The sequence below is a fragment of the Scomber japonicus genome, chromosome 19, assembly GCF_027409825.1.
Source record: "Scomber japonicus isolate fScoJap1 chromosome 19, fScoJap1.pri, whole genome shotgun sequence".
In the NCBI taxonomy this organism is placed as follows: Eukaryota; Metazoa; Chordata; class Actinopteri; order Scombriformes; family Scombridae; genus Scomber; species Scomber japonicus.
The window spans coordinates 13,853,392-13,880,120 of NC_070596.1; the positions used below are offsets into that span (position 1 = coordinate 13,853,392).

General features: G+C 38.8%; 1 protein-coding gene across 1 annotated transcript; it reads right to left on the reverse strand.

Moving 5' to 3' along the window:
* Positions 1 to 4,731: 4,731 nt before the first annotated feature.
* Positions 4,732 to 19,701, reverse strand: LOC128379821 (papilin-like). Its single transcript, XM_053339464.1, has 4 exons — positions 19,578 to 19,701; positions 8,346 to 8,615; positions 7,780 to 8,227; positions 4,732 to 4,831 (listed from the first exon to the last, which is right to left on the reverse strand). The coding sequence occupies exons 1-4, from the start codon at positions 19,699 to 19,701 to the stop codon at positions 4,732 to 4,734; spliced, it is 942 nt and encodes a 313-aa protein (XP_053195439.1).
* Between the last annotated feature and the right edge of the window lie 7,028 nt (positions 19,702 to 26,729).

Consider the following 26,729-nt stretch of genomic DNA (forward strand, 5'->3'; position numbering starts at 1 on the left):
ATCCCCTCCTTCCAGCCCTCTATCTGTGTATCTCCTTCACCTTCTTGGAGGCGGTCTTCAGTTAAATATTAATTAGTGATCCCCATCCCGCGGGCTGATAAGGAGCACAATGGAGAATCCCGGCCTGTGCCTGCAAGCATCCCAGTAATGAAAGACGTGTGTGTGTGTGTGTGTGTGTGTCTGTGTGTCTGTGAGTGTGTGTAAGAGAGACACAGAGATAGAAAGAGAGAGAGGCAAAGAATATAGATAGTGAGAGAGAACATGTGTGTGAAAGGTAGGAGAAAAAAATGTGTATGTGCACGTGTGTGAGAGAGATGAAAAGGGACACACTGAGGGCAGATCATGATTATGTGCACACATATCTTCATGTGTGTCTGTGTGTGTGCACGTGTGTGTCTAAAAACAAAAGGCTGAGCTCCGCTGGGGGTTAGGAGGACACAGCTAATGATCTGTGTGTGTGTGTGTGTGTGTGTGTGTGTGTGTGTGTGTGTGTGTGTGTGTGTGTGTGTGTGATTGCCATCAGTGTGTTTTAACAAGGAGGACCCTTTTCACCAACTGGTTAATCCGTATCGAACCACCAGATATGTGTTTCAAAGCCCGTTTGAAACATCAGCCTGCAGTAATGATGCAGGGGGTGAAAGAGGCCCAGTGGAAATGCTGCAACTTTGTCCACACAGGCATGTGGAAAAATACTTGTTTTGGTGTGAAATAGTACAATTAAAAATCAGCTGTCTTGCTTTAATCGTATTAAAATGACTAAACCTTAGATAAATGTGTTGCTGTAGCAACTAGACACATCTTTAATATGAAAATAAAACAGCTTGTAACACTGTCTTAGTGACATCAATGCTTGACTATTCTCTGCCTCATCTACGGCTTTGTGGCATAAGCATGCTGACCTTGAGGAGGGTGGACAAAATAACAGAAACCTTAGAATATAATAACCAAGCAATAAATATCAGTTTGGCAAAGATTATAATGAGGCTTTTTGCTGAGACTCAGGAATTCTTGAGGCTGCAGTTTGTGAAGCAAATATTCAATAAAGTGTCTTTCAGTCAGTGTTGCTGATGGTCTACTTGTAACCACAGGGTCTCTACTGATGCAGTTTGCTTGTATTATGAGTTCTGAGGGTATTCTATCCGACGTATCACATATCTTTTCAGTTTTTGCAGCTGAAGCGCCAGTCATGCAGGCAGTAACCACTGTAAATCCTAATTACAAAAGTCATCTGGACAAGAGGTCATTCACAAGCTGAAAACTAATTAGCAAAGTATGCTTTGTGACAGTCAGCTCTTTTAGCATTCGGTCCACCTAACTTAAATGTCTCTACAACAACTAGATTTATTCCAATGAAATTACATTCATAGTTCCCAGAGGATGAATCCCAAAAACTTAAGCTATCCCCTGACTTTTCCTCTAATGCCATCATGAGACACTTTTAGAAATGAAATGTCTCAACAACTTTTTTAAATTGATTGACGTGAAATTTAGTACAGATATCCCTTAACTTTTCATCTGGTGGCAGCAGCCAGTCCAAATTTGTATTTGTCCAACACTCTATATGTGCAATATGTGCAAATCGAATGCTATTATGTTGCATTATTGAGGTGTTTCTGTGTTCTAATTTTTAAAGATACGTATGTTCCATGAAAGGGTACTGTGCCGTGTATGTATCCGTATAGTCTATCTGGGTTCTTTGGTGACCTAAATAAAAGGATTCTGTCTACGTGGTGAAGGAACAGACTTAAATTTTGCAGGGGTGTGTTACTGAGGCCAGGCCCTCACAGTTTACACCCCGTCTCATTTACAGAGGCACCACATTAATTGAACCTACTGTAACACACACACACACACACACGCACGCGCACACACACACACACACGCACACGCACCACACACCCACAGGGCACTGCCTTAATTTAATTGGGCGGCACACACACAGATGAATACAAAATTTGGAAATTCAAACCATTCGCATAATCAAACATGCAGTAACACACAAGTACACAGCTGAGCCCCTTCACACACACACAGACACACACAGACACACACAGACACACACACACACACACACAGACACACAGACACACAGACACACAGACACACACACACACACACACACACATACACAGTTACATTTTAGGAGCTCCAGTATATGTGTTGTGCCAGACATATGTTAATAAAGCTCATAAGGACACCCCCCTCCTCCCTGTCTTCAATCTACCACCAAACCACTAAATACTGTAGGGTAGGAGACAAAGCAAGGCTGGGGTTGCAGGCATAAACAAACACACACAATCACAAGCAAGTAGACATTTACAAGTCATACAGTACGCACTATTCAAAAACAGCACACACACTGAGACTGAACATTTAGATTTGATTAGGGTCAGGACTTTTTTTTTTTCCATTAGCCACAAACCATTTTAAGCCTGCCTTTTCACTTCTTTCACTAAAAGTCACAAAAACAAACCCGCCAGATATTGCTTGACCAGCCGTGCAACTGCATGAAAAATTAATGATGATAGATATTTTATGATAAAGCCTGAAAGATGAAGAGCTTGTCATGAATGCTTTGGGGGTTTTTACTTACTGATCACTTATTTTCTTTGAGCATATTCAGATAAGATCGGTTTGTCTGTCTTTCTCTCTGTCTCACTTTGTCTGATTTTCATTTTTATGTGTGTGAGATACTGTGTGTACATGTGTGCATGTTTGTGTGTGTGCATATGATACGCTTAAGGAGTGTCGCCTGGTCGGCCTGGTCTTTCCCATTACTGTAGGCCATGCAACTCCTGATTTAAACATCAGCTGTCATAAATGTTTCAGAGAAATAGAAGGCGATGGAGGGATTGCTGGCAGCTTTTAGGGAGTGGGTGGGTTTGTGGGTAGCGATGGGAGGGGCTGTTGTGGTGTATGGAGGTGAGAAAAAGGAGAGAAGAAACAAATCTGGGTGACTAAACATACGGGGGGGTGGGGGGGGGGGGACATTTAGATGAGTTGGTTTTAAAAGCAGGAAACAGGCTCCCTACTTCCTATGTGCTTTTGTGCATTCATTCAATATTACATGCAGGAAATATTATGAAAATTCATCTTAAGAGCACTCTGTCACACATATGTTCAAATGTGTACAAACTTCAGGACCAACAAGAGGCCTTTCATGTCTGCTATTCAAACTCTAAAAGTCAAAAAATGGAAGACTGGTCCTTGACATATGTTTGAAGTAGAGTGCAGGTGTCACATTAGTTTTACTATTCACATGCTGTTATTCTGCCTACAACATTACAAAATGGTATGGGATTTAACTCGGTCAATTTGTTGTGGTCAGAGGTGATTGAATGTATTTGTACTACAAAAGAAATACAGGTCAGGGTCATAGGAGAAGGCTTTTACTGTCCTGCCTGTGATGTATAATCAATAGACAAACAGATCTCAAGTGTTCAACAGTACACCTCAGCCTCTCCTCCCTTTTTTTCTCCCTTCTCTCCTTCTCTTAACTTCACTCTCTTGATTTTATTCCACGCCTTTCCTCTGAGTGAGGGTGTTTGGAGTGTAAAGTACAGTCTGTATGAATCCTTGTCATGTATCTCCAAGGTCATGAAACAGCTTCACAAGCTCTCTGATCGTTAAGGAGTTCATAGACCAAGTCTCTGGCCCCACCTCCTGGCTGCAGTACAAACTGCCTGATAACTGCACAGTACTGACATGACAGTAGCACTGCTGAACTCCAAATTCAATTAGCTAAATGGCAGACTGAATTAGGCTAAAAGCAGAGTGAGCCTGCTGAAATGAGCCTAACTGCTGAAGACTGAGGGCTAATAATCAGCCACAATTACATCTGAAAGCTCACATTAAAAAAAACTAATTCAATAATAGTGGAGAGAGAGAGGATTCAAAATGAGTTGGTTGTTCTGGCTGTAAAACAATTTATCATGTCTATACTGGCTTCTCAGGCATTAAATGTGTGTGTGTGCGTGTGTGTGTGTGTGTGGGTTAGGTCTCTGACACAAATACCACAGATGCAGAGATGATGTATAATGTCCTCTCGGGCTCTGCAAGGAGTCTAAGAAAATAACTGTCTATGTTGTGGAACCTTAGGTATGGCATTTGGAAGTGGGCATTAATCAGGCAGGGAGGCTTTAACAAACGATTGAATTGAGTTGCATTAAGGGAAGTGCAGCAGTATCTAAAAGCTTGACTTCTATGGACAAAAAGTCAGCATGTATTGGCCTCTGCTGCTACAATTTTATATTTTTTCTAAAAATGTATCCATTTTGCTAGTCCCCAACATAACAAAAGTGTAAACTGATGGAATGCCCGTTTAAAGCGCAAACTAATAGTGTTTTCAAATGCATCCTCAATACCAGTGAAAGAGTGCTACAGTGCTTTAATCAAGTAGAAGTACTGTTAATTTTCTTTGACATGTTGCTTAAGCAGAGGAAAAAAACACTTATTTAAAACCAAACCCCTGAGTACAAGTTACATGTATCTCAAGCCTGCATTAACTGATTTTTTGACCACAGCAAAAACAATGTGTGGTGTGTGTGGTGGGTTTTTAGAGCTAACAGTGAGAGTTAACCAAAAACAATAAAGCTGCAGATGGTTAAACAATGAGCCAAAATTCATTATAAAGCTCTGTAAAGCTGAGAGGAGTCACAGAGCCAGGTGGTAATCCTTTGTAGGTTCATCATTACGAATGAGTATGTATGTCAATTTTAGAAGGTTTAAGTACTAAAAGTTTGGAGTTATATTTAAAAAAGACAACATTGTTGGATGTGATTGCAGACTTACCTGAACATATTCTGGCTGGTTCTCTGCTGGCTCCATGTGGCTGAAGACAAAGAAAGGAGAGGAAAGCAAAAGAGGGAAGATGGAGATGAGAAGAAAAAAGAAATGAAAGAGGGGGAATGTTAGCTAGTGTAATAACAAGGGGAAAAGGCTATTAAACCTCTTGAAATTTCTGCTTTGACACACATACAATATGTACACAAGCTTGCGTTTGATCTGGTCTTGTAACAGTTGCAGAGTGTGCTGTCACAGACCAAAAACACGCCTGTATTCCCATGACCGACTTATGCTCTCTCTAAAATGTTGATGCAGTCCAGCTTCATAGAAAATGGATAGATAACAAACCCCACTGTGCATCCGAGGTTGCTCAATATGGCGCTGGCCTCTTGAATCCCTGACGTACCATAACTCACACATTAACACTCACGAAGGATCCAGATCATGTGTCAAAAGCCCTGCTGTGCTGCAGTCTTGGGAGCCATACTGCGGGTGCTGCTGTGTAGCTTTGTGATATGGAGCGACAGTGCACAAAAGAGGCAATTACACCCCCAGACAAGTTTTAAGATCAATCAGAGCAGTTCCCAATTGCATGATGGGTCTCACAGGGCCCAGAGCAAAGCCATGTTACACATGACCACAGAGGCCAGATCAAAGGGTCCCATCATGGCAGTGGGCTTGGGAATGTTAATAGGTCCCACGGTAGAGAAGCATTACATTCCCCTCCCAAGCTGTTTCTGCGCTGGCTCTCAGTTGAAAAAATGATTGTACAAAGTGTAAAATATTTGCCTCCATTATTTGCGCTGATAACATCAGAAATTATCCAGAGAAAAAGGATAAAAACGAAAGAATGTGACTGAGCTGTAAATACAAAAACATACCAATCATACATGGGGGAGGCTTTGAAAACAAATACCACATCAACTCTAGATAGGAAGAAGGCCATTGAGCACCACATTAGAGCTTCATTCAATGTCAAGCATACCAGCAGTGGTTCAAACACTTACTGAGATGTATTGTTTAAGCTCTGGACTAACAGAAAACTGTTTAAACTGTCCTTGTAAGTCAGATTTGGATTGTAAGTGTGATCACAAGCAATTATGACACTGAATTGCTTTTAATAGTGTTCATGGTGAAAATAGAAATACATATAGCTCTCCATAATCACATGTGGAGCATTTTTTGTTTTCATTTCATGTATGATTAATGTTCCAAGCTTGAAAAACAGGGACACATGGCTTGAGGCACTAGTCCATTTGTTACGGTTGACAATAAGAAAAAACATTTACACTTTTACTGGAACTCTTTAACCTAACCTAACCACTATTACAAGGGATATATTTTTAATATTTTACCTCATGTATTTGATATTTTACTCATTTTCCTTCCATATTGTACTCTGTACAAACATCCCGTCTTCTTCCAGGATGAGCATGCTCAAGGGTGTAAAGAGGATATGAATCAACTTAGGAAGCCTATCTCTTCCTGCTCTTTTCAAATTAGTGCCCCAAAAAGGAACTGACATGCTTTGCTCCATGACGGACAAAGAGGGAAAAGAACAAAAACCCTTTCTGCCATAAAGAGCCAAATCTTATACAGCCACCAAAAGCAGAAACACTGTCTTTCCAAAAGAGCAGACAAACCCAGGCAAAGAAGTAACGAGCTGCACCTTAGACAGTATATGTCTTGAAAGAAGGGAATGAGCAGTCAGACAGAGATGACTTTTGATTTAGGACTGATCAGACATAGAGAGCTCTTTGATGTGCCCATAGAGGACCTGCAGTACACTATAGAACTACTGTATATTTCCCACGGCCCCTGTGCTGAACTAATGGGCTGATGCTGCACGCTCACACATGCGCGTCCATGCATGCCAGCAAGACAACCTACACACACGCGCGCGCACACAATAAATCCTAGTGTAACACGATACACGCACTCTGCTGTCATGCATGGAATATGGGAGACAGAGACAGCCTGGCATGTCATGGGAAAGCAGCGAGAAAATGCAATCTGCACGGGTGTGGGGGGGGAGGAGGGGGTCTTTCGGGATTTACATTAAATTTCAGCTTCAAACTCTCAACAAACTTCTGACTTTGCTAATGAATCAGCTAAGACATTCTGAAACGCATAAGATGAGCAAAAATCGTATATCTGCGGGTCTCATATATGTCAGACTGAATCAATGCAAAATGAGCGAGGACATCAAACTAGCAACCCGATCAATACAAGGAATCAATGTTACCTGCTGCCTTTTGAGAGTGAAGTAATGAATCCTGTTATCGTCTCACTTCACACCCATGGCCTAAGACAGGTCCCGTACACAACAAAGTCAGCACAAACTGAAAACTGTCCAACTTCTTGGGTTGTGCTTCAAACGCGGATGCGCGCCCCCTGCCTAAGGTGCTGAGCAGGGACGGATTCTCCTGATATGGTTGCTCAGGGCAAAACCGAGCTGTTGGGCCCCCATTAAGCCCCACTCAACCACTCTCAGAGTAATGTGCAGCCTACAGTTTTGAAGGCCTGACACAGTGTAGTGGTGCATACACAATGCACTAATTTTCAATACATCCACAAACCTCAACCTGGGATATTGGCAACCCAGGCTTTGCACAGAGGAAGATTGGGTGTTCAACTTCAGAGTCAAACTACATCACACACTCATTGTTCAACCAAAATCCAATTTGCTGTGGTGAGGGAATGAGCAATTTGATACACATTGCCTCAACTAGTACACTATTATGTTATAGATTTGCACAACCTTAGATGTTTTTCTTTATGTACTCCGCATGGTTTCAATTAAACTTTCATTAGTGAGAATAGCATACTGTGAATCCCATGATGTGCCAAAATGTAAAATTTTGTTGTCCACAATTAACTTGATGGTACTCTCCCCTCCTCCCCAATCAGTGAATTTACGAAAAAAGCCAGTAAAACTCTTTGTCTTGACAGAGCAATTGAATTATGTTTAGAAAGAAGATAGAAAAAACCCACCTGGAAATGCTGTCAGAGTTTTGGTTTTCGTTGTTTTCTCCTTTCTGCCGGGTCTGCTCGTTCCCCTGGTCGAGTGGAGGGGATGACTCTTCTTTCAGGGGTTCAGGTCCTGAGTCTGTAGTCAAATCTGCACCTGCCTGGGTGATGTCCTGCTTGTCAGTGCTTGAGCCACCAGATGGCGACACATGTTCACAGTCAGATGTGGGCCCAGAGGAGGTGTTTTCAGTGCTTGTGATATCACTTGCAGGTTCATGCTGGCTCTTGGGTTCACTTAGGGAGTCTTGTTTGAGCCCAGCATCCGCTTCCACTGTAGCCTTATCTTCAGCCACCTTGGATAAAACAGCTGTGAGCCTTTGGGGCCCGCAGTCTTTGTCCCCAGCAGGTCGCTGGCTTTGACTTCTGCTGATGCTCCTCTTGTCTTTACTCTTCTTGCTGCTGCTGGAGCCTCCTAGAGAAGGGAGGGACATGAGAAATAAAAAAAACAGAAGGAAGGCAGAGGGAGGCAATAAAAAGTAATTGCAAGCCTGAAGGAATCATCCCTTAACTCTTAACCTCTCCTGCTTTACCTTTGGTACTCTTGTCCCTCTTCATACTCAGTAGCCGTGGCAAGGTGCCCATGTGACTATAATTCTCACTAGAGCGAACATAGCTGGCAGTCCGAGGGCGCATGGCATCCATGTCATCCATTGATGTCTCAACAATTGGAGCCATGGCTGCTGTGGCTTCAGAACCATCTTCATGCTCAGCTCCTGCTCCTGACTTGGAGGACTTGGAGTCTGATTTGTCAGTGGAGCGGCGAAAAGAAAGGTTGGTGAGGCTGCCAAGCCATTTGAAACCTGGAGAGGAGAACATTTAGAGAACAAAACGGTCATTATGAAGGATAGTAATATATGATGTCGGTCCATATCGCTCGACTATGACAGCAGTTTAAAGTCTTAAGGCCATCTTCTTCCAGCTCCTACAGGCGGTGTAAAATCTTCTATGTCGATTTGATAATTTGAAATATCAAACCAAAGAGTAACAATCTTATTTAATTCTATTTTCTTTCGGTTTTGTTACACTAAGAGTTAGGCTAGGTCTTTTTTGTTTGTCGTTTTGCTGTTTGCCCATCCTTAAGCTCTGAATATTTGAAATAAAATCTCTAAAAAGTGAAAAAGGGGAGAGAAAATACAGCATGAAAAAATGGGATGACAAAATTGGAGGTAGATTGGCAACATTTACAGTATGAAGACTCTGATCAACAGGGCATCAAGCAACTTCAAGGTGCCGCCAATCAGATAAAAGTGTAAAAGGGCAGGGATAATGAGCCATTGAGGACTTATCACAAAACCATCAGCTCTGTTCCTGTCAACTCTGCAACACTTTTTTAGCCTCTTGCAGCTGGTTGTTTTGGTTTTCAGTCTTGCAAATTCTGCTTTTATCAGAAACCTTTTCCAGTTTCTTTTTCTGCCCTTGTGTTGCTCTACACATAAGATGAATCATTATTTTCATTTGTGGCTGTGAAGTGAAACACTTTTTTTTCTTTTGCATCTTGCTACCGACTTTTATAAACTGTACAATATCTGTATAACTGAAATCATGTACTATATCATTTTGAACTATACTGTACATAAACAGAGTCAAACATAGAATTAAACAGGTCTCTAACATTGCCTCTAGTTTAATAATTGTGCAAGTTGACTATCACTAAAATGTTGTAAAACTGACAAGGCAGTTTGTGAAAGTCAGCACTGGTTAACCTTACTGCCCAATCCCCAGCAGACTAAAAGTGTAAACATATGACCAAAGTGCAGATGCTATACACAAGCCTCACACACACATAATACTCACTTAGTCTCCGTATGCTCATGTTGTGGCTGCAGTGTACACGATCAGCTGCAGGCTTGTTACAGATGGATCATCAAGGAGAATTTGCAATGAAACTGTAAAATCATGAGAACCATGAAGGGTGGATAGCTTTTCACTGAGAAGGTGAAACCTCAGTATCAACCACAGTCACTTACTGTGGGTGAGATACTGCACGCAATTTAAATGTGTGAGAGACAAAATGAAAGATAAGAAGCAGGGGCAGGGCAGCACTTGTCGCTTCCTGTGTAAAACTGAAAAGGGCGAATGGTAAGAGGAAATGGAAAGATGAGAAGAGATGACAAAGGTTGACAGGGTACGATAAAAAAAATATGAATATATGAAACATGTGAGGGTGTCCCTGGCTATGATGAAAATGTGTTGATAACTGTTAAAACAAGTATGGGTGTAAAGTGTTGATTGGTGACTTTTATTCTACTGACATAAAAAGTTTGTTATGAAGTCATCCACTAGTAATATAACTACCACCTTTGATATTTGATTATCTACTTCAAACTAACAATACTTTAATCTTATCAATATGGCTCATATACATAGTTAATGTTTCATTTAAGGCAGCACTTTTTAATCTTTGTGCTGCTGTGCACAAAATTAGATCATCAAGGTTACAGTAGGTTGGCAATGTGTGATCATAAAAAGGAAATGCATTACCTTTTTAAGGAAGAAGCTAATAAGCACACCAATTCAGTCAAAACAGGAATATTTGCATTTCCTGAAAAAAATGCCACCCAGCTTTTGACGGAGTCCTTGCAACAAGGATTGGTGGTTTATGGCTAAGTATTTAGCATGTACAGTATTTGAGATTTTATTGCATATATGATTATTAACACTGATTACTTATGTAAATCGATTACTTACTGGATGTAACCTGATTACTGTGGATGTAGTCTGATTATTTATGTACAGTAACCTGATTACTAATTGCATAAGTAATCTGATTACTTATGTAATCTGATTACTTATTATTTATTACTGTAATCTGATTAATCAAGTAAGGAGATAGCAAAATGCAAAATGACAGCTGTAGAGGTTTTCCTGACTTTATCTTTGTGTGAACAAGTTAAAATGGAAAAGACTGGGATTCTCATCCTGTCTTCTAACAAGAGTCAATAACGGTTTACATTAGTCATGATCACAACCTTTTCTTTATCTTAACTAAGTTGTTTTAGTTTGCTAAACTCAACCAAACAACTTACATTGAGGTAGAGGATTTTTTTCTGTAAATGTCATATCAGTCGGTTTGGGAGAGACAGACATATTACATTTTGTTGTATAAGGTATGAGGAACTGCTGTTTTATAAAATCCCACACTTCTTATAAAACACACAGCCCTCAAAAAGGAGAGTGTTTGGGAATGTTATTTATTATTTTCTACTATTTAAATTATTATAGAGGGGGAAAAACTCCATAAATACAAAATGTGTTTTTATCATTTTAGTTTATTTGGTTTTATACATATTTTATTTTTGTGATGCAAGTTAATTTTTATGCAAAGCAGAATACAGGAAGCTCAAATGTGGTTTTTGCTGATTGTCAGATCAGGCTACACTGTTTAAGAAGCTGATACAGCTGCTAAAAGAAAAGCAGAACAGTCCACTAGTTTAGCTTTTAGTGTGAACTGTATCTCTTAGGTTTTCGCTTCCTGTTGATTTTGGGCGTGTGGCTTCTATAAGAGCGCTTTTGGTCTTCCTGTCAGCTCTGTAGCACACCAGTATAGGTCTAGTTTTGAAAAAATGAAGATGAACTGTAAGCATAGTAGTTTTACATGCCACCCAGCAAAATGAAAACTATGTCTGAAACATCCAAACAGTCCTTTTATTAGAGGCAATATCAGCAGCAGAAAGAAGAGGTTTTATTATTATATTTACATATTTATCAGCATTTATGTTAATTTTCCTCAATATTACAGTTTCCATAAGACAATATTTCAGACTCTCACACTTCATTGTTTTATATTGTCATCATATTTTTCAGCTTAATTGCATCAACAAAGTTAAAAGTACTAACTGCTTAATCCAAGGACAAATATAGTGGCTCTTTTAGACTACCCTTGTAGAGTGGACTGTTTTCACATTTTCTAGCAATCATAACTCACTGCAGTATCACAGAAAGACATTGAGGTCAATTCATACAGAAATCCCTTATCTTCTGTTTCACTAGTAAGGACCACACCCACAACATGATAAAATGATTGAATAAGAAAAATGACTGATGAGCTTAGTTCTTTCGTTGCTGACTGTGTTTTGGGGAAACTGCAGAGAAGACCCCCAAAAACCATTAAGGCTGAGCGGATCTTAAGAATGGTGCAACAATGATACGGGGAGGAAGTGCTGGTATAGCTTTCCCTCAAAGTGAGACCAATATCACCTTTGACCCAGATGGTCTGCCATACTCTACTGCAGAGGTAAAACACTGTTCAGCTCTGGTCCTGGGATCCTATCATGTATTTTCATGCATCTGGGACAGCTTTGTGGTCCTGGGATCCTAGCTTTGTGGTCCTGGGATCCTAGTTTCGTGGTCCTAGGATCCTATCATGTATTTTTGTACTTTTTACGCTCTGCCTTTCCTCTCTCTCTGACTCTCCCTCTCAGGCTGGGCTGCAAACCAAAGAATTCAGTGGAACAGTGAAGTAAATGGGTATGGGTCATAGTTTGTTTATATGAGTCAGTCGATTTTATCCATATATCACTTGATCACAACTTAAATTGTAGTGTGGTCCTGCTCCTGAAACTACGCTTTATACGCTTCCCTTAAGATCCTCTGGATGGCACCAAAGTTCCCCAAACCCAACAACACTACAGGAAACTGTGGATACATGCATGTTTGCTCTCGAAAATTGCTGGTAAATTGACCCTACACATTTCCAATTTAGAGTCATTAGGAATATTGACCTTTCATAATGACTCATGAAGACTTTGAATTGATGGCTAATTACCAGCCTAATGGATCCTTTGGTCCCATACATATTGCATGCAAGCATTCTTATATGTTAAAAACTGAGGTCTTGTGATACCATAGTTTTCTGTGGATAATTGGACAGCTAGTCCCTCAGGGTAAACCTTGTGTCCTTTGGGGACCTGGTCTCCTTAAGGAATAAGGGCCAAGGTGATACCATGCCCCTTCGTGTACACACACAAACACACACACACACACACACACACACACACACACACACACACACACACACACACACACACACACACACAACTGAGTACACTCCCATATTGTTCAGCTTTCATTTTGGACTTTGGGTCCCAACCACCAGGTTTTCTACAAAAGTAATTTACCAGAGTGAATACCCTGTGTGTGTGTGTGTGTGTGTGTGTGTGTGTGTGTGTGTGTGTGTGTGTGTGTGTGTGTATGTGTGTGTGCGTGCGTGTGCGTGCATGCCTGCGTGTGTGTGCTGCTTTAATTTCATCTTGATGAAAAGCAAGCCTTCTCTGCCCCCCTCATGTGATGACAAATACCAGTCACTTTGACCCAAGGCCTCACTGTATGATACACACTGACCTGTGAGAGAGACACACAGAACTGAAACCTTATTTAAAAATAGTTCAGACTGCTGTCCCTCCAAGCTTTGATTTAGTTTCACTTTATTTTAATTTGCCTTTGTACATGTGTAATTAAGTAACTGAAATATACATATCAAGACTAGTTTGATCAGTCATCACTGTAAAAAAAAAGAAAGAAAAGGACCTCCAACTGTGTTCACGCCCTGTCAGTTTGTGTAAAATAATGTTAATTCATCTGAGGTACTAATTTAGAGGTTGCAGGATCTGGGCAGTAGGTTTACTTTAGTCAGAGTGTGTTTTATTTTGACAGGTAAGATAAGTACATCCAGGAGAGTTTTTATTTAATATATCTCAGCTTTTTTTTCAGCTGTAGTGAGTCAGTGGGGATCTGTTGGGTTAAGAAGTGTATTCTGTTTTGTGTGTTCATGATTTGGCGCCACCTGCAGCCTTCTCTTTGATACAGTGGTGGAAAAAAGTTTTCGGACACCCTTAAAAGTTTACACAATCTCAAATATTATCATGAAATGTTTGTGGAAATATCTTTTTTGTGTTTCAAAAGGTGTGGCTGCATTAGACAGACACAAACAAATACAAATGATATTGTTTACAAGAAAAACTAACAAAACTAAATTCTTGACAGTTTCAATATGTCAGTTCTCAACATTGTTGGTATCAAAATCAACAAATAACAGATAATGTGTTCAAAACTGAACAAAAAATAAATACACCATCACATCATCAAATTAATATTTAGTAGCCCTGCCATTAGCACGCAGTAGAGCTCTAATCCTGGCTGGCATGTTCCCCATGAGCCTTTCACACTTTTGAGGGGTAATCTTGTTCTATTCTTCTTGAATTACTGCTTTTAATTCTCCTAAATTCTTCAGTTTACGCTTTGAAACAGACCTTTTGATTTGTTTAGTATTTTGGCTGTGACTGTACTAAAAGAAATTGCACTTGAAGAATTAAGAGTGATTCTTAATGCAATATTTCACAAATGCATGGGGTGTCCAAAAACTTTTTTCCACCACTGTAAGTCTGTTGGTTAGTGTTAAACTACTTTTCCCCAACACAGACATGATTTATTTATTTATTTTTAATCTTTATTGTGCTATTGCCTTGATGACGATGTCAGAATATGAGAAAACAGGTCATTTTTTGTTTCTGTTTACCTGTGATTTTTAAAATATTTATGATTGTAAATATGTGACATGACATCACTACTCCCAAGTCCAGTTAACAAACATCTACTGCTGCACTACCTGTGTCGTAGTTACCTCAGCAAATGCTCAAATCAATATCTGAAGTTTTCAACTAAAAACTTTCAGTAGATTGCAATAATTATTAGCAAACTGAAATTTTGGGTTAGCTTAACTTTTTCAAAAATATATTGAATAAGACTTTGAATAAAATGTTAGAGCAACAATTTTGAAGTGTGGCTTTGTAGAGTGTATTCATCACACATCTTAACAGTAATTATAGCACAAAAATATTACTGTAATTATTTCTGTTTCCACATATGTACAGTTGTGTTCTGCAGAAAGACTGGGAAAATTGTAGCAGCACTTATACTGTATATATCTTAATAGATTATAATAATACATGTTGATCTTGCTTTTTGGGTATTTATAAGTATGGCATTGTCGAATGCTAATAATTTTATCCACCATTTATGTTTTTTATAATACAGTTATATTGTCAGAAATACTTCAGGAGACAAAATGGAACTTAGTAGTCAGTATATACTTTTGGTGAAGTGGTAGTAGACTTTTTTCATTTTGTGTGCTATGGACTCTCTTGTGAGTCTGAAATAAAGTTTGAATATGAATATTGTGTTCATAGGGATAATTCTTTTTATAGTGGAAAACTTTTTGATTATCTCTTGCATTACGTTGTGGAGTCGAACCTATTGTAATTTAAAACTAATTTGCAAAAGGCCACTCCAGTGTAGCATCAAAAAGACACTTTGAATGAATTATTCTGTGCAGTTATTCTATTATTTCTTTCTAGGTATCTTCAATGTATCCCGTGGTTGCTGTATATTACTGTGCAATACAGGAGGCATGTCATGCTACATTTACAAACTCATCTATCCTGACATTACTGCTAGAACAACTGGATTACTATCTAATATCTTTATTAGCATGACCCTGTTGTCAGCTCTAATCTGTTTTATGGATGATCGATGACAAATGCTTTCATTTTGATTTACTGTGTACATTCTGAAGCTGTGGTCATTTTCAGTTGTAGAGGAAGATTTGTTTTAGTTAAAGGACAGGTTCACAAATGTTCAAGTCTGTCCTCAAAAAAACAGCCAGGTGCCCAAATGAACATGGACATAAGTTCTTCTTGTTGTAATCATTGCTCCTGTTATACTGGCCATTAAGAGATCCCCTCATACTGCACTTTTAGTGTAAGTAATTGGGGAGGAGATCCAAAGTTCTCTTCCATGCAAAAATATGAGTCTTCAGCCATCCAAATTAGTCAAATCAAGTTGATATCTTTTAAAGCTTTTAAAGGGCAAAATTCTTTATTTTTCTGGTGATCCCTCCAGTGATACTGAACAGCAAGACACAAAGAGGTTTTTTTGTTAAACTAAAAAGACTGTAACTCAGATGGGTGAAAATGATCCTAAGATAAACTTTTCATTTACACTTTTTTTTTTCAAAACAAGGCTTGTAGATTTTACCCCCTATCTTACATTGGAAAACACATTTGGAGTAGGGCTGGGCAAAACGATTATTTTTGTAATCGATTAATCTAGCGATTATTTTTTCGATGCATCGATTCATTTTTTCAATTCGATTCAAATTCGATTCGATTATCGATTATTTTCCCATTATTTGCCTTATATAGCAATTTACATATGCTAATTTATGTATCTCACTGAAAAAACACACATTTCTTCATTCCAACATATTTTTATTGTTTTAACCAAAAATTACCAAATTCCAAAATAAAATTCCAGTAATGAAAACAATAGTGCAATCTGACACCAGAGGTGGCATTTAACAAAAAAATAAAATGAAATAAAATACTTTCAATAAATAAAACTGTTGTACAAGAATCAAGAAAATGTCATCAACATAAAATAAATGAAATATAAACAGCAGCAGTGTTCTTTTTAAACCAACAAAATATAACCTCTTAATACACGCCCCTATTTTTTTATGTTTTTAGCCTAAACGACATGCCCAAGTTGTGGTTGTAAGCAGCACAGCACTGATTCCACATAGTTTGGCCTGAACCCAGCCAAACTGATAGCTTAGCGTCATACGTCATACACCGATGGAAACTTCAGACTATTAGCTAAAAGGTTATCAACTTCATTTCACCGAATATTTCCATAGGCTTGAACAGATGTCAATCAAAGCCACGTTGTCGTTGTCGTCGGTCACATGTCCTCATTGGCTTTGGAGGCCTGTACTGCTTAACCCTCAGCACTGATTGGCTTGTGAGTGGTGTCGTCAGAAGCAGGAGAGGCTCACGGTCGTAAACATCTAGTCACGTGTACTCTGAGATGGACGTGCAGGTCAGGAAATGACGTAAACGGACCGTATATGGTTTGTTATTTGTGTTATTAAGTTACGTGTTGGACTAAATACATGGACATATTGAGGAAAATATTCCGGTTTTATGGAAACGGATTTCATATTTCAGCAGAATGGATATTTGGCGAGCTGTACAGAAAGCCCTGAGTCATAAGATGATCGTTGTGGATAAAGGGAAGACTTTGAAGGTATGTAGCATTATAGCTGTTAGCTTACTTTAGCTGAGTGGCTAGCCGAGCTAATCGCTAATACTATTACGGCTGTGAGCAACCATACAATTTGTGTGTGGTCTTGAATGAATCAGGACAATCTAAGCTTTCTAACAATGCACGGCATGAATATATATGTTTAAGGGTTGGTGTTTAAAACATTCAGACGAACGTGTCGCTACCTCCTAACATCTGTCCCGTCCCGTAAGAGGAACAGCGTGCATTAAGAGGATAAACTGCTCTTCATTCACAGGAACATACACTGCCTTTTCACTCTAGAATACGGTGTGTAGTGTGTGTGTGTGTGTGTGTGTGTGTGTGTGTGTGTGTTTAATCCAAGACATGATGAAGTCATGCATTGGAGTGGAGGAATGTTAGCATTTGATTTCAACACGCTCAGCAGTCAGGCTTACCCTTTTTTTGGTGACAATGTTTCCAGCAACTGAAAAAAAGCCTTTCAGATGGCGTTGATGTGGCAGGTACAGAATTACGAGTTCGTTTTTACATTGATCAGAGTCAACTGATTCACTTGCGTTGCTGCTGCCTCTTCCTGCTACTCGTTTTTTTGTTTTCAAACGACGCGTCGACGTATTTTTTGCGTTGACGTAATCGATTACGTCGACGCGTCACCCCAGCCCTAATTTGGAGCAGATCTTCTAATGGTCAGTATGAACAGGAGGAATGATTACAGCAAGTAAATCCTGTTTCAATGTCCATATGGAGACCCCACTATTATTTTAAGACAGTCTTGAAAAATCATGAACCTATCCTTTTAAGTTAAAGTAGCATTACAACAATGTACAAAGTTCTACCATATGTATAAAAGTGCAGGTTGACTAATTGTAACTACTTTATATACTTTTCCACTACACTTGTCACATGTTAAATAAGAATCTGAAAACTGTGAAGAACCAAAACACAACAGTAGAAGAAAAATGTTTTGGTCAGAGAATGAAAGTCACAGCTGCTCTGTCAGTGAACAATGAGTTGTTGTTGTGGTAGTCCCAGAAGGCTTGAAAGTCATGAGTACGACACAGCAAAAGGTGACTTGTATTATTTTTCCATATTCCCTCTACTCAACTTAAATCTCCCCAACAGTTCATCTTTATTTTAATCTCACATCACCTCCTCTCTCCTCCTCCTTTATGTCAACATGGTATGTTCTTTCCTTGTCTGGCTATGCTACCAGTCATTTATTATTGTATATCCGTCAATAAAACATAAAATGCTGCAAAAAAAAAAAAAAAACACAGTAAGCATAATTGAGCTGAAGGTGGGGGAGGAAAAGGTCATGACTGCAGTGTTTCAGATTATGTTACCATCAGGTTTTGGCACTTTCTATTGACATGGCCGCCATTTGTCACAAGGGATGCAGAGAGCTGAATTATTGAAGCCTTGTTTGTCATCAAGGTGGAATTAAGGCAGCACACGAATACACACACATTCATACTGGTATACACTCACATCCTTTGCTGTACTTGTGACGACCTTGACTTGATACCTCATTCTGTGGGCCCAACGTTATGACGACAAGAAAATCATCATTTTGCCCATCAATTTCTCTCCATTTAGACTTTTGAACACAATCTCATAAAGGCTCCACAATAACCAATGTTCTGGTTCAAGCATATAGAAACAAATTCAAGTCTATTTTCGAAAGGGGTTTACAGATCCACAAACTAGTGCTATAAAAATTAACAAAATATGTTTGATTTCATTTTAAATACTTAATGAAATATAGATTTGTGTCTCATCCTCCTAGTTCTACCAAGATATATGCAAGTGAGATGACTGCACATATTTTGTTTTTTTACGCATATTTGCTTTGTACGCCATGCAGCTATAGTATATTGCACATATAATCTGTACATATAATCTGTGCAGATTAAATTTAACATTCATTTTCAAATACAATGGAACATGTTTTTTTTTGTCTAATCCTCCAGTTGCTTTGTTGCATAGATAACAGTCTGTCCAGATTTGTACTCAAATGCTTTGTTTTGGACAATGTTTTACTTTTTTGGATGCAGCAACTGCAGCTGCACCAGAAATGTCACTGATTCAGTCAAAAGTATTATTATTATATATATATATATATATTGCAGGAATATTGGAGCCAGTGAGATGCTACTGTATACTGTACTCCAAAAAACTAAAAACCTCATGAAACAGTTCCTTCATCATGTGGTTCAGACTGTAGGGGGCGCCAAAGACAGTTGCATTTCACATTAGAGAGAATTCAGCTGCTCTGTTTGACCAGCAAAGACCAGTCAGAGCAAATAACTCTAATGCATGATACACAGGCAAATATTCAAATTAGATGTATAAGTGTGGATACTGACATGATTTATCCACTACTCTAAATAAAAGTCATTGGGATATATCAGTGGTTGTAATGACTCATGTACAAGGTCAGTGTGTCAGCAATATTGTAGCTCAAGCATGTTGTGAAGAACACATAGGGACAATGAACCATGAGTTTTTGTGGTTTGCGTGTCATTCGGAGGAAGATTAACAGTCAGTGAGTGAGGATCATTGAATGATTGGCATGTTTTTGTAAAGACTTGGACACTGGAGCTCTCTCAGATGTTCGCTGAGCAATGAATTATTTGGAAAAATACAAGAAGACCTGAAAGTCGCCCAATTTACAGGAGCTGTGCCAGCTTGGATTTCTGGCAGCTCGTGTCTCCCGGTAGACCTGGAGGAGGAGAGCCAGTACTCTGAACCAGCCATGAACACTGGGCTGTGGAAGTATTTCACTTCAACACCATCAAAAAGAGGCATTTGGGCGCCACATAATAAATGTTTAATTGGCAGTAGTTCCCTCACATGGCCTTGACTCTGAGCAGGACAGTTGCAGATTAAAAGATATAAAATATAGTGGCTTTATGAGGACAATGATTAAATGATAAACAATTTACTGGCCACTATCTGTTCCTGTTTTACCTGACTAAGCAAACTGATAAGTTATAAACAAATGATGGACACATTTAATTTCAAAATATTGTGATAATTTTTCTAAAAAGATATCCATACTTTCTCCTTCTTATCTTTATAATTAAAACCTCTTCAACGCATTAAATCAGAACAGTGAGGGTTGGGGATGGCCACAATGTTGTCTATTTTAGTGAGAAAAAGGTTTATTAAAGATAAGAAAGATGAAGGAAGAAGAAGAGGAGGATAGAAGAAAGAAACAACTTCAATGAAGTACCTCCCACGGTGACGATATAGTAGATAAGTTCTCAACACTTCAATAACAAAAGAACAAAAGAGTGTGTTAGAGAAGGACATCTGCCCTCCTGTTGTGTAAGATGTCAAGATGTAACAACAAATAATAGCTGATTACATGTGCATCACTAATTTACATAGTCCTATGAATGCAATGGACACACGCATGATGTTACTTTTGTATTTATTTGTTGTAAAATCAGATTAACTGAGATAAGTGAACTTGTCATTTAATTATGATTTCAATAATTAGAGTATAAAGGTAAAGGGTAGAGTACGACCACAAAGACAGGCACACAAACTCATTTAATTACCAAACTGCAGCCTGGTTGCTGCTATCAATGTCTGTGTCAACCCTGTTGTGGCTTGGGAGGGATGTCAAAGGTGATTAATATGTGCGTGTGCGTGTGTGTGTGCGTGTGTGTGCCTGTGTCCAAATCTTAAATGAGTCTAGCAGTCCAACCAGCTGATGGTGACTCATCTGCACCCAGTGAAGCTTTCATAGTAACACTCCTCTCTGCTGTGAAAGTGTTGAATCACGAGAAGTGAACATCCTGTACTGTAAACACCTCAATGGAAACTGCAGTTGATTTGATGCAGTGCAGTTCTGATATTTTGACTTGCCCATAATTTATTATTTAATATACACGATACATGGTTAAAGATTAAGCTTTATTGATATTGGGTATTTCTAAAGATGAAATGAGAATGAGAGAATTAGTATATTATCTGTGCATCCCCTTTGCTCATATACAGTATGGATGTACATATTCTTTTTTTTCCTGCTGTATTTACTGTAGCAGCAGGGAGAGACAGGTCACACAGTGTTACATACATGCACTGATTCTGCCCAGGGTCGTCTCGCTTCTACTTTTGGCCCCTCAGGAAATTCACCGGAGCAGTCAGGGATTAAGTACTTAAAAGCATTTCAGTGAGAGTTGCTGAACGATGACAGAATACTTCTATTTCATTTCCCTGTCAACTCACATACTCACTCTAAAAGTATTACACTATTACTTTCTTTCAAACTTGGGATGTGTAGAGAGTTATCTTTTGAGGAAAAATGATCATGAAACATACTCAACACAAGCTCATAATTACAGGAAAGGGTTTCAAACTATCAACAATTACCACACAAGTGCAGTTTGTATCATTCCTTTACTGTTTGTACTCTTCTGCCCATGTTTTTTTCATCATGTACTGTCTATTTTCAACCACTAGAGGACTGCAATTAACCAAGATTGCAGTAGAAAAGATTGCATATTTGTGTGCTTGATTTGGATATAAGACATTGCATGTATTACTTATGAAGTTACATGTGATAAAGTTTAGTTTTAAGGAATTAAAGATTCATCTGACACATTATAAGCACTATTGGGCATTAATATCAACATTGCTCAAACATTTGAGTGCATAGAGTAGCACACTATGTTTTTCTGTACTTATAATAATACATTGCATGGTAAGAAGCAACCACGGTGTTAAGGATGTCCAGAGAGTTTCAGCCACTGTATGGTTAAACTGGGAAGATTGATTTGCTGTGAGGAGTGAATCTCAGGAGGGCTGGTGGAATATGATGATAATTCTCAGACAGACACTATTGAGCTTCAAAGGGATCTTTGCTATTAGTGAGTTAGTCTCCCAGAGGGAAACTTTTAAAACAGATGGTTGTCTAGCTGAGTAAAACCAGAGGCAGGTCCCATTCCTTCCCCCTGTCTGATGATGCACTCATATATTGAATGAGGGAAGATTATCAAATTGAATCAAAACACTGAAGTAGAAAAGAATAATCTGGAACACATTCAGGGCAACAAGGGGCACAAGCATGCTGTTTTCGTCATTGTAGCTTAAATCTCCCACTTCAGCAGAGGCAAAACAGGCAAATTGTGTAAAGTGGTTTTACCCAAACACAGAGAAACAAACAGAGACTGACCAGACTGCACAAAACACACATATTCTCACCCAAGAACAGGATCTGACAGGATCAGCACCATGGACAGCAGACCAGAGGGAAAAGTATGAAGGAAACAAGGACTATGAAGTTTTAAAAAAATGCTAAACTTCCAGGTACCAGGAAATGGTATCATTACTTTTCTAATCTTCCAGTTGAAACAGGCCAGTAAAGAGTCAGTTCAGTGAAGGCCATTAGTATGGATGGAAAGGACAAAAAGGCAGGATTGTCAAAAATGTCCCATGATTTTATTACATGGACTTAATTAGTGACACTCACTAGTGCAGGATGACATCACCGCTGTTTTCCTGGAAGTTCAACGGCTCCCTTCGTGGGAATATGGGATGTTTAATACAAAACTGTTGTGTCAATAGAGACCACAAATAAATATGCTTTCATTAGAAGATTACATAAAATGTCAGAATGTTTTATTCAGCTTTTTTCCCAAAATGAATGATACAAAACGTTAACAACATTAAAAGGCATTGAATGCTGAGTGGGAATGATAGTAGGTCCAAGTTCTGGGTTTTGAAGTTTGATGGAGGGATTACTCTTACATGTGCATTCAAATCATGGATTCTACTTTTAACCACTAAACAAGAACCATAGTTTCAACATATATTAGAAACTGGGGCAGGGATGATAAGAAAGGGGGCCGATTCCTCCACAACCTGCCCTCAAATCTACATCTTCTTAGTACTACAGTGCTGTGGCTCTGTACAGTTTACATGTAAGGGCATTCATGCAATTATACTTAGAAATCCTGTTCATTCTGGTTACACATGAATTGACACTATTAAGACAGACATACCATCTTTTGGTACCATCACCAAATTTCTGTTTTAATGAATTCCTATTTTTAGTACCAGAAACACTCCCACTTAAAGAGTCCAGACAGAATCACACACACAGCTTTCAGCTCTCAGAGGACTATAGCAGATTAACTGGCAGACACACATGCATACATACTTCTGCAGATATATGCAAAAGGAGGGGACAGTAAAGACAAAAGGGTGGATAGACACTTAATTACAAGCAATATGTAGATACATTTTAGTGTAATTGGGCTCAGCTGCAAAGACCCCAACAGTATTCACGCCATGATGTACCATATGAGCTGATCAGCAGCACTTGCCAAGGCTAAAAGAATAAACATCCGAGAGAAGTAATCCCTTTTTAAATATTTAATTATTTCTTGTCCACCGCATCTAATAGCTCTCTCATTGCTGTACAAGGAAATATTTATGACATACTGCACTATAGCAAGCCCACAGATCCCAGATGGGCATAATTAAGCACAAATCAAATTACCTTGGATGCAAAATATGAGAAAAGCTCATTGTGTTGTGATTTCTTCTTTTCCTTTCTCTCTCCCACTTCCTTTCCCTCAGACACAGAGTGTGCTATCCAAATAATGATTGTTTCTTATTCTCTCAGCACTCACACAGCCGGCACAGACCTTGACCCAGTCAACATGGTCTGTCATACTGAGCTGCAAAGTAGAGAATAAATGAACGAATGCAACAAAGAAAAATAAAGAGATGTAGAATGGGTGAAAAAATAGATTTTGAGTGTTTGTGCCAGAGAGAGAGAGAGAGCGAGAGAGACTAAAAACACAATGAAAGAGGGATGAATAGGGAAAAGGAGAAACAAAGACAGGAAGAAAGCAGATGGTCTCAGGGATCACTGTGACTGTAATGCCTGCCAAATTAAAACACAGCTTGATAATATTCCTTAATTTATCTCACTCTGCTGGGTTATTGTCTGCACACATCACTGTTCTGTTCTCAAAATAATATCACTCTGAATATCTATGAGTCTATTTTTGAGTGGGATCCTAATGGGAACATAAAATATAGACGTGAAGTTGTCACTGTAAATTGCTCAGTAAATGGGAATTTGAACATCTACAATTTCATGACAACTCAGCAACTCCATCTGCTGAGGAACAAAATGACTGAAAGCTCCAGAACAGCCACTAATGGACCTTGTGGTGAGATAGTTTTCCCAACTGCTGTTTCTAAGGATAACAATGAATATTCCATCTTCAATTTTTACAATATGTTTAACTTTAATCTTAAAAGTCATTCTAATTTTTGTTCCTAATGACTTAATATCATTGTTTTCTACTCACGTATTAATCAGTGCTTTTTGATTGAGTTCATGTTTGCCAGGGGTATGGTATGCATGTAAAGTATCACACACTACAAGTAGGGGCACTCTGTCAGTCACTTTGAAGCTTTGTGGAAAGATTCTACATGGGATAAAAACTGCACTTTGCATTGAAGATAAGTATATATTTTCATTTCATACATTATGCAAATTCAAATATTCATAATCTGTCTGTTTTTCTGTTGTCCGATGAAGTTATTTACATCACTTATAATATTTTGAGAAGAAATAAGTTAACATTTTGCTATGATGGTTGTTTCTTCAGTGGTTTATTCTTGGGGGTCCCAGGGAACCCAGTCAGTATAGTCACTGTACAGTTTGTTACATACGTTGGTAGGATGAGGGTTAAATTAACAATCTTTTTTATCAGCTGCTACTGTTACATTGCCTTTCAGCTGGGGAAGAAGACTAATAGCATAGTTATGAAGCTTAATCAGCTAATACTTAAGCTATTAGAGTTCTAGCCTGTGTTTTGCACACCCTTTATTTTTTAAATAAACAAAACGCTTTCAACTGTTTCATGATGTCTCATACACTGTTATTATGCCATCAGTTCAACTTGTCAACATCACTGGGAGGGATAAATTAAGTGTTCTCTCTATTCTGAAATTCATGAAATATGTCAAAATCTAACAATGCACATTTGCATAATTCTGTATTAATGTATTAATCTGCATATTGGATGATGTGTCATATCTGTTCAGAGAATCTGCTCTGTATGGAGACACTCACTGAATATAAAGTCTACTAACCGGCTAACCTTCAAAATCGAACATACAATTCCTTTTCATTATTTTCTCGGATTTATTTATTTTGTTGTCTTGAATATACTCTTTTTGTCTGACTACATTGTATCCTGCACTGTGACCCAATTTTTGCAAGAAGATCATGAATGTTTTATCTATTCGAATCTAAAGCTACCCCATGGTATTGTCATTTTGTTACAGTGATACAGTTCACTTAATTGTGCTTTACTGCACACTTTGTTCTGTATTAAAGCTCTCTATAGGCCTCTCTCACTATTACTCCTTTGTTTTTCTCTTTCTCTCTCTCCATCAGTCGTTGCCTTCTGGAGTCAAACTAGTTCCCTGTCCTTTGACCTCTGCTGTCTGTTTCATGGTTTAATAACACACACACACACACACACACACACACACACACACACACACACGCACGCACACACACATACACACACACACACACACACACACACACACGCACACACACGCACACACACCCAGACACAATCACGTTGTTCAACCTTGAGTGTCCTTCTTCACAGCTGATTGAGAGGGCGAGACAGGAAGAGAAAGATTGAGAGAGGTGGGGGAGGTGCAAAGTCATCAATTATTTATGGATGGAATCTAATAAGAGGCAGCAGTTTAGATGGCAGCAAGCATATTGACAGAGTCCCTGTTTGCTGCAACGTCACAGCCTCATTATTCTGTGAAATATGAAAAACTGAATATTGTTTTCTTTTTTCCTGTTTGTGTTCTCTTTTGCAACAACTGGAACATCAATTATTTTTCAGCTGTTTCAACTCAGCTGTTTCTTTTTAAATCAGATTGCTGTAATCACATTACATATGATGCATCACTCTGTCTGCACAAGTGAATGCGTGTTTAGTGGTAGGGGGGTGGGGCTGGTGGGGTGTAGGCAGTTGAAAGCATTTGTATTAGATGGTGAAGTAGTGTTGGAAAAAAGCTATAATATCAATCATTCTCTCCCTCTTATTAAGCGAATATTTGCAAATCTTCCCTGTGTAATGCAGTTTATCTCTATCTGAAGCTTGTGTATCATCCTGCTACAGATGGCTAATTCTTTGCAATATATCAAGTTTCATCAGAAGTGATTGTAAGACTTGGGATTCGTACACAAAAATCCACAAACACACACCTGTGCACTGAAGCGCAGAACACAAGTGGGGGCAAGACATTCTCCAAGACATGCAGATATCCGTTCTGTTTGTTTGTTAAGTATTCTACTGTCCACATTTGCATACGTATTTGATTTGCAGGGTGAGTTGAGCAGCTTTCCAGCTCCTCATTAAGACTATTTTTATGTCTACTCATGTGTGAATCCATTGACAGCTCAAGTGGTGTTTTTACAAAGCAAACTACAGTAAATGAATCCTCTTTCTCTGAAGCACCAATAAATAGTCTTGTAATTGGCTCTTCAATAGACAATTTTCTCTGTTCTATTGTCCTGTCTCTGTGATTAGACCTTGTATCTCAATTGTTTTGGGGTTTAGCGCTTTGATATGATAGAATTATGTGAATATATGCAATTACTGGCACAGTTTTTTTCAAGATGTTAAACCTCAACCAACCAAGAGCCTCGAGAGGAAGCAGGATTTAAATACTCTCCTGAAAACTTGCTGTTTTTGCAGAGAAATTTAATTATGTGTTGATTTACTCAGTGTAGCCGTGCTAATGCTGAGAAATAATTGGCCAAGTGAGCT

Excerpts from the sequence above, each read along its gene's own strand:
- LOC128379821 (XM_053339464.1), bottom strand. The coding sequence starts at position 19,701 with ATGCCTCTTTTTGATGGTGTTGAAGTGAAATACTTCCACAGCCCAGTG. Across the intron at positions 8,228-8,345 it reads GAGGGACAAGAGTACCAAAG|GAGGCTCCAGCAGCAGCAAG; the intron begins GTAAAGCAGGAG and ends TCCCTTCTCTAG. Across the intron at positions 4,832-7,779 it reads AACTCTGACAGCATTTCCAG|CCACATGGAGCCAGCAGAGA; the intron begins GTGGGTTTTTTC and ends CTTTGTCTTCAG.